Source organism: Sorex fumeus, unplaced genomic scaffold (assembly GCF_029834395.1).
Source record: "Sorex fumeus unplaced genomic scaffold, SorFum_2.1 ptg000037l, whole genome shotgun sequence".
Classification (NCBI taxonomy): Eukaryota; Metazoa; Chordata; class Mammalia; order Eulipotyphla; family Soricidae; genus Sorex; species Sorex fumeus.
In genome coordinates this window covers 77232266-77246415 of record NW_026606094.1, presented here as the reverse complement: position 1 = coordinate 77246415, position 14150 = coordinate 77232266, and the positions used below count along the sequence as shown (strand labels likewise).

General features: G+C 36.8%; 1 protein-coding gene across 1 annotated transcript in view; it reads left to right on the top strand.

The window, feature by feature from the left end:
• The window catches only part of DPY19L2 (dpy-19 like 2), a 129685-nt gene that overhangs the window by 69453 nt on the left and 46082 nt on the right, over positions 1-14150 (top strand). Inside the window, exons 12-15 of the mRNA XM_056118706.1 lie at positions 1124-1183; positions 9903-9983; positions 12688-12789; positions 13881-13952. Of these exons, the coding sequence (XP_055974681.1) occupies positions 1124-1183; positions 9903-9983; positions 12688-12789; positions 13881-13952 (315 nt within the window). The remainder of the gene's footprint in view (positions 1-1123; positions 1184-9902; positions 9984-12687; positions 12790-13880; positions 13953-14150) is intronic.

Here is a 14150-nt window from a genome sequence, read left to right as displayed (position 1 = left end):
AGGTGCTGGGGATTGAACCCAGGTCTGACATATGCAAGAAAAGTGCCCTACCTGCTGTCCTATTGATCCAGCCCCTGTAATGATGTTTTCTAACTTTGTATTAAGTCATGCTGGCCTCATAAGCCAAGTGATATGTTTTGACATGTTCCCGCCTTTACAATTTTTGAAAGATTTTAAACTTTAATCAGTGGATTCCAGTGAAACCATCAGATCCGATCTTTTTTTTTGTTTGGAGAGTTTGATTACTGATTTAGTCTTCCTACTTGTTATAGATTTACTCAGATTTTTATTTCTTTATGACTCAATGTTAAAAAAATTTCTGCTTCTAGGAATGAATCCAGTTTTGTATCGTCAAGGTTATTAGTATATCATTATTCATAGCAATCTATTATGTTTGGGCTTAGATTTTTTGGATAAGAAAGTATATGTAGTCGTAATTTACAACTTGACCCAGAAACTAAAGTACCATCTGATAATTTTACTTAGGGTTTAATTACTACAACATGTGAATTTGGTGGGGAGACATAAATATCTAACAAATAGCATTGAGGGTATGTTTTTTTAGGACTCCAGATTTATGCATGAGTCTCAGTGCCAATTTCTTTTCACAGCTCCAGCCCTCTCTGATCTCCTTCCTTTGCTCTAGGTTCTCTCCTAAACAACATTCTAATTTTTTAAATAGCTTCTCTTTTTGTCACCCTGGAAAGTTTGCCTTATTTCATATACCTTCAGTTAAACGTTTGAAAATATTTCATGTAGAGTTTAGATAAGACATTTTTTCATGTGAATTGAGACCACCAATTTCTCTGCAAGAACCTGTCCCTACGAGCTTGCATGGGCCTTCCTCTTACATGGCAAGAACTTCCCAGAAGAATTTCTCTGCTTAAAATTTCTCTGCTTAAAATTTCCCAGGTAACTCAGTGAAGAATAACCTTTATTCCAGGGACAACTTCTTACACCACAAGGCATTTAGCTATCACCCCAAGAAAATTTTGAAAATTTAGCAATTAAGAAGGAAAAGTACTGGTGATAAGCAAGGTGAAAGAGAGACTGTAAATGGTGATTTGTATCATTACTGTAAGATAGAAATGCTAATTTTCACTTTATTTTATGTCCATTGTAGGTGATAATTCTAAAGAGAAATAAAATACAAAAATTGGTAGTGTCTGAACTCAACTTTTGGGTAAGATTCAACATTATTAAATCAGTTTCTTCAAACTCAATTTTTATTTCTGCAAAATGAATACAGATAATTATTGTTGAATGGTGTTTTATTTAGCTTCCAAGTGTTCGAAATCTCCCCCATCTTTTTTCAGTGATTAATTTCTACTTTTATGTCATTGTGGTCTGAGAAGGTAGTTATACAATTTCTATATTTCTAAAATTATGTATTTTTGTGTTTTGCCTTAATATGTGATCTGTCCTAGAAAATGTTCCGTGTACATTGGAGAAGAATATATATTCTTGTTTAGGGGAGTGTAAAGCCTGTATATGTCCAATAATTCCATTTCTTTCAGCTCCTCATTTAGGGTTCTTGTCTCTTTATTGAGTTCTGTCTGGTTGATTTGTCTAGTGGGGAAATTGGTGTGTTGAAGTCTCCCACTGCTGTTGTGTTTCTGTCGGTGTTTCTTTAGGTTTGTGAGCAGAAACCATAAACTTTGCTGAACTTTCGTTGAGTACGTAGATGTCGATATAGTATTTCTTGATTTGTTGTTACACCAATAAGTAGTGTCCATCATTGTCCCTAATTACTTTCTTTATATTGGATAAAATTTGGTATGATGTAAGTATGACTGTCCCAGCTTTTTTTTTTTTTTGGTCTTCCATTGGCTTCTATGATTGTTTTCCATCCTTTCACTCCAAGTCTGTATTTGTCCTGAGAGTTGAGATCTGTTTCTTTATAGGCAGCAAAAGGAACAGTTTTTTTCCTGATTCATCCAGGTATTCTATGCTTTTTTATATGAGAGTTTAGTTCATTGACATTCAGAGAAATTATTGACATAAGGGGCTGTGTTACGTGTGTGTGTGTGTGTGTGTGTGTGTGTGTGTGTGAATCATTTGTTTTCAGTAATTCTTGCAGGATTGTTTCAAATTCTGCCAACTCTAGTTTGCCTGAACTGCTTCTTATCTCTCATGCAATCTAAATGATAGCTTAGCAGGGTAGTGGACTCTACACTAGAAGTTTTTTGGGTCAGTGCTTTGAAAATATCACTCCACTCTTTCTTAATATATCTAAAGGTTTTCTTCTCTTTTGCTGCTTTAGTCTTTGTGTTTTGATTTTACCATTTTAATTACTGTATCTTGGGATTTTTTGTTTGAGGCTATTTTGTTGGAACTCTTTGGGCCTCTTGAATCTGTGCAGGAGCTTCTCTTAAGATATCAGGAAACTTCTCAGTTGTTATTTCTTTGACCAACTCTTCTTCCCCTTTACCCTTTTTTTTTGTCCTTTTGGTAGTCCTCTGATTCAAAGATTATTTCTTTTGCTATTATCTATCAAGAACCTTACATTCTCTTTCATTTGTTTACTTTTCTTTTTTCACTGTTGTGATGGCTAGCTAGCATTTTGTCTTCAGTATCACCGATCAAGTTCTCTGCACACTGAATTCTGTTGCTGTGGCTTGCTACTGTGCTTTTTAATTCCTTTAGTTCCATTTGTATGAACTCATTGATACTCTGGATCAGTTCCTCTTAAAGTTGATTGGATTTTTTTTTCAGTCATTGCATATAATGATTGCCATTATATGCAATCTTGATTTGAGTGAAGCTTGAGTGTTTATTTGAGCTCTGTGATTTGCCTGTCCCTGTCTGACAGAGCAAGTGAAATCTTTTGTTTTACTATTGTTCCTAAAGATTTGTAGGTGCTACTATTTGAGTTTAAGATACCAGATATTTGAGGTCTGATCTATTATTTTTATTTTTCAACAAGCAGTAATCTTTATACATTTAGGATGTTACTTCATTAGTTGTGCAGTTCAGTCTCTAATATATTTGTTTGTACTGTCACAGTCACGGTCCTCCCATTATTCATCGATTTGCTCGAGCAAGCCCAGTAACGTCTCCATCAGTGAGACTTGTTACTGTGTTTGGCATATTGAATACGTCATGGGTAGCTTGCCAGGCTTTGCTGTGCGGACAAGATACTCTCGATAGCCTGCCAGGCTCTCTGAGAGGGATGGAGGAATCGAACCCGACTCGGCCGGGCTGGCTGCATGCAAGGCAAATGCCCTACCGCTGTGCTATTGCTCCAGCCCATTTGTTTGTACAGAGTGTTAAAATAGGCATTTCTGAGTAACAATAAAAAAGCAAAGATCCCTTGAAGATGGAGGGATAGGGGCTTTATGGGAGCAGAGGACCCAGAAAGGGGGTGCAGATGGCTCTAGAACTGCAGAGCAGGATGTGGGCTGGAGCTCTTGACACACCTGGATGATTAAAGAGCAAGTATTTTCTGTTTAATGTTTTCTTTTTCTTTAGATTTTTGAGGGTTTACTTCAAGGGTTTACTTCATTTAAAATTTATATTGTGTTAATATACATCATAGATTTCCTTCTGCTCATTACTTACATGTCTTCCTTAATTTATACTGTTTAGTGCTGTCCTGATTTTTTTTTATTATTAGTGAAACACCATGAGGTTGTAGACTTACAAACTTTCGTGCTTGGGTTTCAGTTATACAATGATCGAGTACCCATCCCTCCACCAGTGTCCATTCTCCACCACCAGTGATCCCAGTAGCCCTCCCACACCCCCACCCAATCCACCCCCCCACCCCACCCTGCCTTTGTGGCAGGGCATTCCCTTTTGCTCTCTCTTGCCTTTAGGGTGTTGTGGTTTGTAATAGAGGTATTGAGTGGCCATTATGTTCGGTCTATAGTCTACTTTCAGCACACATCTTGCATAGCGAGCAAATCCTCCAGACATTCCTTTACTTGGTGTTTCCTTCTCTATCTGAGCTGCCTTTTCCCCCAGCTAGCTTTCAAGCTGTGGAGCAGACCTCCTGGTACTCATCTCAACTATTCTTGGGTGTTCGTAAACTGATCTCATTTGCTGGGGGAAAGGTACCTTGGATGGAGAAGGGAGCATTAAGTAAATGATAGTTGGAGGGATCACTTGGGAAAGTAAATGCATGCTGAAAGTAGACTATGGACCAAACAGGATGGCCGCTTGGTACCTGTATTGCAAACCATAACACCCAAAACGACAGAGAGACTAAGGGGGAATGCTCCTACCACAGAAGCAGGGCGTGGTGCAGGATAACATTGGATTTATCCTTTCAGCCTTGCTGCAGGGAACTTAGTTTACCTTAAAGCAATGTCCTTTCTGTATGGACACAGGAAGACAGTTAATATTATGCTTTTGTAACTTGGGAGTTGATTGACTCTGAATAATATTGACTCCTGGGCATCTTCTTTCTCGACTCAGTTACCCTTAGTTCCTAGTACCCCAAAAGCAGGGTCCTGATGAGGGACTGAATGGACCCTGGGCAAGCTGTAAACTACCCTGGCATTGAAATGGGCCAGGCCAAAGTGCCACAATACTCAACTATAAGTTGAGAGCATGGTTATTGACAAATGCTGTCATGATCCAGAAGTAATGACGAGATTATGACACTGCAGAGGTTAGGAAGACTAACTTGGCCTGTGGTCTGGAATTATAGTGAAATGTCCCCAGGAAGAAGCAAACTTTAAGTTGATATATTTCTTACTGTACTCATACAGAATGGCATTGCTAGAAATATTAGAAGTAGATTTTCTACAATTTAAGTGGATTACTAGCTGAGAAAAGAATAAAGTGACACACCGTGGATGGGATCCTGCCCTTAAGCAGATCTGCTAGTAATCTGGAGTAATTTCCTTAGATGAGATTTTTGTCCTTGAGTTAATCTCCTGGAGGAGTGGCCTTATCCCTCTTTGTTGATTTGCTAATGTTCAACCCACCTTTCTATCACCACCCTATGTGATTGCTATATAAACTAAGACTGTAAGATCAGAGGGGGCTCCAGAGAGAGAAGTGAAGGGACTCCAGAGAGAATAGCGAAGGGGCTCCATAGAGAAAAGCAGAAGGGGAATCAGAGGAGAATGGAGAGAAGATTGGAATAAACTGCAGTTGATACTGACCGGCCTGGTTCTCGTTCCTTCCTTTGCCAGCCCATTGCCAACAGCCATTCCCGATCCAGTCCATTCACAGTGACTGGAGAGCACTGAACGTGGGCGGAGAGAGAGAGAGAGAGAGAGAGAGAGAGAGAGAGAGAGAGAGAGAGAGAGAGAGAGCTGCCCAGAGAGCCCACAAACGCACACACATCAACACATCCACTCCACGTGTGTGCATATATTTTACAGGGTGGAAAGAGTAGTGGTGAGGGGAGGGATACTGGGAACATTGGTGGTGGAGAATTGGTACTGGTGGAGTGATGGGTAGTTGAACATTGACTGAAACACAATCATGAAAGTTTGTAAGTCTCTAACTGTATCTCACGGTGATTCATTAAAATAAAAAAAAGTGTATATAAGAAAGCCATGGACTTTTGGGTGTTGATTTTGTAGCCTGCCACTTTACTATACCAACCTATTGTTTCTAGGAGCTTTTCTGTAGTCTTAAGGGTTTTCTAAGTATAGTATCATGTCATCTGCAAATAGTGATAGCTTGACCTCTTCCTTTCCTATCTGTATGCCCTTGATATCTTTTTCTTGCCTAACTGCTGTGGCCAGGACTTCCAGTACTATATTGAATAGGAGTGGTGCGGGCAACCTTCTCTTGTGCCCGATCTTAGAGGGAAGGCTTTTAGTTTTTCCCCATTGAGAATGATACTTGCTGTGGGCTTGTGTGAGATGGTTTTGACTATATTTAGGAAAGTTCCTCTGATGCCAATTTTGCTGAGAGTTTTCATCATAAACGGGTGCTGAATCTTGTCAAAAGCTTTCTCTGCATCTATTGATATGATCTTACAGTTTTTATTATTTCTTTTATTGATAAGATGAATTATGTTCATTGACTTGCGAATGTTAAACCATCCTTGCATCCCTGGGATTAATCCTACTTGGTCATACTGTATGATCTTTTTGATGAGTTGTTGAATTCTATTTGCTAATACTTTGTTAAGGATCTTTGCATCTGTGTTCATCAGGAATATCGACCACTTTTGATCTTTGACATAGGAGCAAGAAATGTGAAATGGAACAAGGAAAGTGGTGCTTCAGCAAGTGGTGCTGGGAAAACTGGATAGCTACCTGCAGAAAAATGAACTCTGACCTCTGTCTAATGCCAGGCACAAAAGTCAGACCAAAGTGGATGAAAGATCTCAATATCAGACATGAATCCATAAGGTACATAGAAGAAAATGTCGACAGAACTCTCCATGATATTGAAGCTAAAACATCTTTAAGGATGAAACAGCACTGACCATGCAAGTAGAAGCAAACATAAACAAATGGGCTACATCAAACTAAGAAGCTTCTGAACTTCAAAAAAGAAACAGTGGCCAAAATACAGAAAGAGCCCACAGAATGGGAAGAATATTTACCCAATACCCATCTGATAAGGGATTAATATCCAGGATATACAAGACACTAGTAGAATTGTACAAGAAAAAACCTACAACCCCATCAAAAAATGGGGAGAACAAATGAACAGAAGTTTCCTCAAAAAAGAAATACAAATGGCCAAAAGGCACATGAAAAAATGCTCCACATTGCTAGCCATCAGGGAGATGCAAATCAAAACAACAATGAGATATCATCTCACACCACAGAGACTGGCACACATTCAAAAGAACAAAAGCAACCAGTGCCGGCATGGATGTGGGGAAAAAGGGACGCTCTTTCACTGTTGGTGGGAGTGCCCACTAGTCCAACCTTTCTGGAAAACAATATGGACAGTCCTTCAAAAATTAGAAATTGAGATTCCATATGACCCCGCAATAACACTTCTGGGAATATATCTTGAGGATGCAAAAAAGCACAGTAGAAATGCCATCTGTACCTATATGTTCATTGCAATAGCCAATATCTGGAAACAACCCAAGTGCCGATGACTGATTAAAGAAACTTTGGTACATCTACACAATGGAATACTATGCAGCTGTTTGGAGAGATGAAGTCATGAACTTTGCTTGTAAATGGATAGACATGGAGAGTATCATGCTAAGTGAAATGAGTCAGAAAGAGAGGGACAGACATAGAAGGTCTGCACTCATTTGTGGAGTATAGAATAACATAACATGAGGCTGACACCAAAGGACAGTAGATACAAGGGTCAGGAGATTGCTCCATAGCCGGAACCCTGCCTCATGAGTGGAGGGGAGTAGGCAGATGAATTAGAGAAGGGATCACTAAGAAAATGATTGCTGTAGGAATCGGTCGGGATGAGAGATGTGTGCTGAAAGTGGACTGATAATGTGTGCTGATAATGAACCAAACATGATGAACTTTCAGTATCCGTATTGCAAACCATAATGCCCAAAAGTAGAGAAAAAGTATGGGGAATATTGTCTACCATAGAGGTAGGGGGAGGGTGGGGAAGGGGGGATATACTGGGGAGATTGGTGGTGGGGTATGTGCACTGGTGGACAGATGGGTGTTTGATCATTGTGTGATGTAACCCAAACATGAAAGCTTTTAACTGTCTCACAGTGATTCAATAAAATTTTAAACTATAGATAAATTAAATTAAATTTTTAAAAATCATCAATATGTGCATCAGATATGGGTGAATCCTTTAATATCAAAATCCTAATATCCATATCATAATTAACATTCACAAGATTTCCATTTTAATATTTTTGCATTTTATGTGTTATATGCCCCCGTACATCTTGTATTGAAAGTTTATTTAACATTTTTATGAGTAATTTGGTTTTTTCTTGTATTATAGTTGCAGTTCATAAGTACATTTACATTTAAATAGGAATGTTTAAATATTTTTGTTTCATATTTTATTCTATTATTGTTTTGATTTTTGGGTCACACCTGGAGATTCACAGGGCCCCTCCTCAGTCATGCACTCAGAAATTACTCCTGGCCGTGCTTGGGGGACCATATGGGAGGCTGGGAATCGAACCTGGGTGAGCTGCGTGCAAGGCAAACACCCTACCCACTGTACTATTGCTCCATTCCCTTATTTTGCTTTATTTTAATGTTCAGAATATCTAATGGCTTATTGTTTTGAAACTGATGTTAGGAATATGACCCATGGTTTCTTGCTTTTCTTGGTACACACTGGCTGCTTGCATCCTCGATCTTTCTGGATCTATCTTTAGATGCCTTCTCTTACCATGTAGGTCAGGTTTTGCTTAGTGAGACAATTTGAAGACATTTGTTAGAAATTTTATGTATATTCAGATTTACTTTATATCTCCCCATATTTCATATGAACCTTCATTTGTGACTTATTTTTATATTAAACAACACTATTATCTCATTAAATGTTGTATGCTTGAAGCTGTCATTTCTAATATCATTATACCTGAGTGGTAGATTACTTGGGCATAAAGTCTGGTTTACATTTTCTTAAAATTGTTGAAAATGCTTCTGCTGTTTTATATGTTACTTGAAAGTAATTCTAATGTTAATCACATCCTCTTGCCTTTATAAGTTGTATGCCTTGTGCTTGCAGATCTGGGGGTATTTTTTATTTTCCACATTTCTAATAGAATATGGCCGAGATTAATGTTCTATATCAGATCAGCTTTACCAGGGCTTACATGAGTCCTTCCCAAGTGTAGACTTAGGTTGTCTGAATGGAAGAAACTTTCCGTGAAATGTGTTTTAAATACAGTTTTCATTTATTGCTTTTTGCTTTTTTTTAGGGTCTTACATTATATTTCTTGTCTTATATTTTGTACTGCTTTCTCTAAATCATTCACTTCTTTCTTTAATCTCATTGTCATTCTTGTAGTTTGTTGCCTTCAGTTGTAAACAAATTTTACTTGTTTTGTTTTGGATTTGTGGTCACAGCCTGCTGTGCTCAGGGTTTAATCCTGGCCCTGAACCCACAGATCATTCATGGTAGGTGCAGGGGACCATGTGCTGGAGATCGAACCCAGTCTGTCATGTGCAAGCCAAGTGCCTACCCACTGTATTATCTCTCTAGCCCCAATAAGTAGAACTTTAAAAACTTTCCTTTTGAATTTGGGTATGTATAATAATATGTGGTATATTTTATAGCAAAGTCAGCAATTTTAATCCCTTGCCTTTAAACTTTAAAAGTTTATAAATTAATACCAGAGAGGCAAAAAAGTATAGTTGAAGTGACATCTGCACTTGTTTGTTCATTGTAGCACTGTTTACAATAGGATGGGAGATGTATCCTGAACGTATACTATAGACCGAACATGATTGCCACACAATGCCTCTTTTGCAAACCACAGCACCCAAAAGGAGAGAGAGAACAAAAGGGAATGCCCTGCCACAGAGGCGCGGTGGGAGGGATGCTGGGAGCATTGGAGGTGGAGAATGGGCACTGGTGGAGGGATGGGTACTCAATCATTGTATAACTGAAATCCAAGCACAAAAATTTTTAAGTCTACAACCTTACCTCATGGTGTTTCACTAATAAAAATTTTTAAAAAATAAATAAAAGTAAAGTGTATGAAGTATTAGTCTTATAAAAAAAACCAAAAATACTTTTAGCAAGTCAAATTTTGCATAGTTATCTAATCATACTTTATAATGTAAAGAAAAATTGACCAATATAAAATAACTATAAATAATGATCAATACCAATAGTGTGTATTTTTCTGTGCCTTTAATAAATTTCTACCTGGAAACAAAGTTTACCTTTTATTTTTAAACATTACTAGTAATATACTTCACATGATGAAAAATACCATATGCCATTTATTAGTATAGTCAAATATTTTAACTGGGTATTTTATTATTTTTGATAAATTATTTCTGTCTTTTTTTTAGCTAATTCAAGGTTTTGCTTGGTTGGGTGGAACAATCATTTTGAAATTTCTGACATCTAAAATCTTAGGTGTTTCAGACCATGTAAGTACTTTCTAATTAAAGTATAAAGTTCCTATAAATATACAAAGGTAGCTGTACAAAACATCTGTTCTGACTTTTCATTTTATATTAAGTGCTTTCTTCCTGATACCAAAGCTAGTTATTTGGCAGGTCAGTACTAAAATCCAGAAATTCTGTCATCTTCTCAACAAACGTAGGAAAATGTAGATGTCAGTGTTGACATAATCTTGTAGAGAAAAAAATTAATACTTTGTTAAGTATTCATTTAATATATTTAAAATTTGTTGAAATAATATCATTCACATTGCTGATAATAACATATAGGCAGCCTGTACTCGTCTTTGAAATACAGAACTCTTGATCCCCCAATTTAGTTTTATTTACTCATAAATATTGACTGTGTGTGTGTGTGTGTGTGTGTGTGTGTGTGTGTGTTTCAACAGGCACCTCCCAAGAATGCCTAGGAAGCCTGGGCGCCCCATGGTGCATCTCAGCAGTTGGGCCATTGCTCTACACAAGGGTCCTCAAAGGAAGGGTTGTTTGGGTTCTGTGGTAACAGGTGAGGATCACATGGCACAGAGAATCGAGGCTGGGTTGGACGTATGCTAGGCATACACCTAACTGCTGTACAGCACCCCAGCCCCTGCTTTCCTACTTATAATCTCTGCTTGTTATGTGAAAAGATATGTTGAAAAGATGGGATACTCTTGGTAGCTTGCCGGGGCTCTCCGAGAGGGGCGGAGGAATCAAACCCAGCTGTGCGCAGGGCAAATGCGGTACCGCTGTGCTATCCCTCCAGCCCCCATATGTGCCATCCGGGCTGGAGCGATAGCACAGCGGGTAGGGCATTTGCCTTGCACGCAGCCCACGCAGCCAACCCAAGTTCAATTCCTCTGCCCCTCTCAGAGAGCCCGGCAAGCTACCAAGAGTATCCTGCCCGCCCGGCAAAGCTTGGCAAGCTCCCCATGAGGTATTCGATATGCCAGATACAGTAACAAGTCTCACGATGGAAATGTTACTGGGCCCGCTTGAGCAAATCAATGAACAACGGGAGGACTGTGATCGTGACCATTAAGTGCTGAAATTAAACTTTAGCAAAGTGAATATAATATATAATATTATATGATTATAGTATTATAATCATGTTAATCAGAGACTATTATAATATAGTTTGTATAGATGTTCATGTTACAATCTAAAAATGTAAGCATTTCTTTGCCATTTATTGATAGTTCTACACATTGGTTTATTCAGTTTAATTGTTATTGTTTTCCGGTATGGATGACAGATTTTAATTTTTTCCCATTTTATTGTCTTCATATTTTTATTGTGTAGGGTTATACTTTATGCCTTTAAGTTGTTTATTAAGTTAATCTGTGATTAGTTTCTTTCCTTATTCACACTGTCACTTAACTCTTAGATCTTTAATACATACACATCTGTATTAAATACATGCACATACTCTTGGTAATCTTAAGTGACTTATTCTCTGTAACAGAGAAGGACTTGAAACTAAAATGGTTTGGTAAAATTATTCTTAGAAAAATCATAAAAACTAAAAATTCTAAGTCAAATTAGAAAAATCTGAGATTAGAAATATTAAGGACACTCTAAGTTATCCTTGCTGTTTATAAATCAGAGGGACTACAAATAAATGAAAACCAATAATAATTATGAAACTTGGAATAAAATGATTTTTATTTTATGAAAATAAGTCCTCTTTTACTTAGGAAATAATTTTAATTAAGATTTTTATATTTCAGGGGCTGGAGCGATAGTACAGCGGGTAGGGTGTTTGCCTTACACACAACCGACCCGGGTTCAATTCCCAGCATCCCATATGGTCCCCTGAGCACCCCCAGGAGTAATTCCTGAGTGCAGAGCCAGGAGTAAGCCCTGTGCATGCCAGGTGTGACCCAGAAAGCAAAAAAAAAATATATTTCAAATATTTTCTTTTATTTGCCTTATGAAAAGGTAGTAGAAAATAATTGTCTCACCAACAACAGTAATAAGTAGTAGAAGGGTTGAGAGAGACAGCTCAAGTGGTTGAGTCTTACATGTATTAGGTTCTGAGATTCTACCCCTAGCATTGAGTGAGCATCTGAGCATCGCTGGAATGGTCCTAAGCCCTCCACTAAGCACCTCTGGAGTGAGTGGCCCTTAGGTGACAAAATGAAAGAATCAGTAAAAAATAAGAGTTCTACACTTGTTGGTGATACTTTTAAGGTCTTGAAATTCACATAACTGAATCTAAGTAATGTGTTTCGTTGTCCTAATTCTTGCAAAAAATAGCCCTCACATTTAATGCTTGCATATAGCTCTAAAATTAAAGATGAATCAAAAATTGTAATCAGTATGAGTATGGCAGTGTATAGAAAACATGTTCATGATTTACAGTATATAATTAAAGGGATTAACATGAAGTTGTTTTTCCCTTGATAGGCCATTTATAAAACCCCCTTAATTAATTGAATGACAAATGATATTAACTCAGTCTTACCATTATAGTTTTCACTGCCTAGTTTTTGTATCTCTAACTTATTTTCATTTTTAAAATTTTTCTTTATAGCTCTGCATGTAATATTGTATGATTTATTGTGTGTTGTAATTGAGGGGTATCATGTACTTATTTGGTATTATCTACTCTTTACTACTGTTACACAAATCACTTGTTTTTATCTAAAATTATTTGTGTAATTTTAATTTATTTTACCTGTATTTTCAGATTCGCCTGAGTGATCTTATAGCAGCCAGAATTTTGAGGTATTCAGATTTTGATACTTTATTATACACATGTGCTCCTGAATTTGACTTCATGGAAAAGGCGGTAAATACCCATTTTACTTTATACTCTTTAAGCTATAACGTTAGCCAGTCATATTGCCATTCCCACCTTTTCTCTTAAAATGTGACCTCTTTTTCAAAGATAATAGTTTAAATAAAATAACCCAGTTGTAGTGCTTTGACATACTATATTATTGTAGTGTTAGTATATTATTAAAGACATTTATTTAGTATAATAATAAGCAATTATTATTATAAGCTATTATAATATATGAATTCGATTATTACTGACAATTTAGGTCATGTGATAATATGTGTGCATTAAAAATATAAATCTTTGTTTTTAATAAATTATGCTTGTTGCATTTCAGCATTCAAATATTAAGAATAATTTTTAACAAAATATTGCTAAATGTACTAGTAAATCATGTTATTCTCTTTTTTATCAACCAGTCATTCAAAAGGTGTTACTGATCAATAATTATCTGTGAGTTTTATTATAGAACTACAAAGAAAGTTGACTTGATTCCTGCTCAAAAAATGAATAATTTAATCTCATAGAAAATTGTTCCCTATTATTATAATAGGTCATGATAACTCTTTACGTGGTATTATTTGAATATGTACTTAGACCTAGCTTCTTTATTTGTGCTAGTTTTACGAGTGAGAATGAAGGAACTTTTTAGCCTAGGAAATAAAAATGGTAGTCTGGGGGCTGGAGCAGTAGCACAGCGGGTAGGGCGTTTGCCTTGCACGCGGCCGACCCAGGTTCGATTCCCAGCATCCCATATGGTCCCCTGAGCACCGCCAGGAGTAATTCCTGAGTGCAGAGCCAGCAGTAACCCCTGTGCATTGCCAGATATGACCCAAAAAGCAAAAAAAAAAAATTAAAAAAAAATGGTAGTATGTAGGGACCAGTAAACACATTTTAAATTAATATTGAAAGTATATAAGTATATTATTTATTAAATCATTAAAGTATTTTTTCATAACTATGAAGCACCTATCAAAACTTGAATATTGATACATATTCTGAAAATAAGAGGTCTTTTAGAGAAATTTCATGTTAAATTAATTTGAAATGTAATATAAAATATAATAAATGAGTATTATGAATAATTTTCTGTATTCCAGACTCCACTGAGATACACAAAGACATTGTTGCTTCCAGTTGTTATCATGATTGCTTGTTTTATCTTTAAAAAGGTACTTTAAAATTTTTTCTTTTGCTTTTAAAGGTGAAGACAATAAATTATTATTAAAGCGCAAAATTCCACCTTATTTTTTATCTTTTTTGTAGGTGAGGTAGCATGATTACAATTGTGTGAATATTTATGTTTTTGATGTACCTCCACCACCACCAAAGTGTCCAAGCCCCTCCACCACAATTCTTGTGCCACTGAT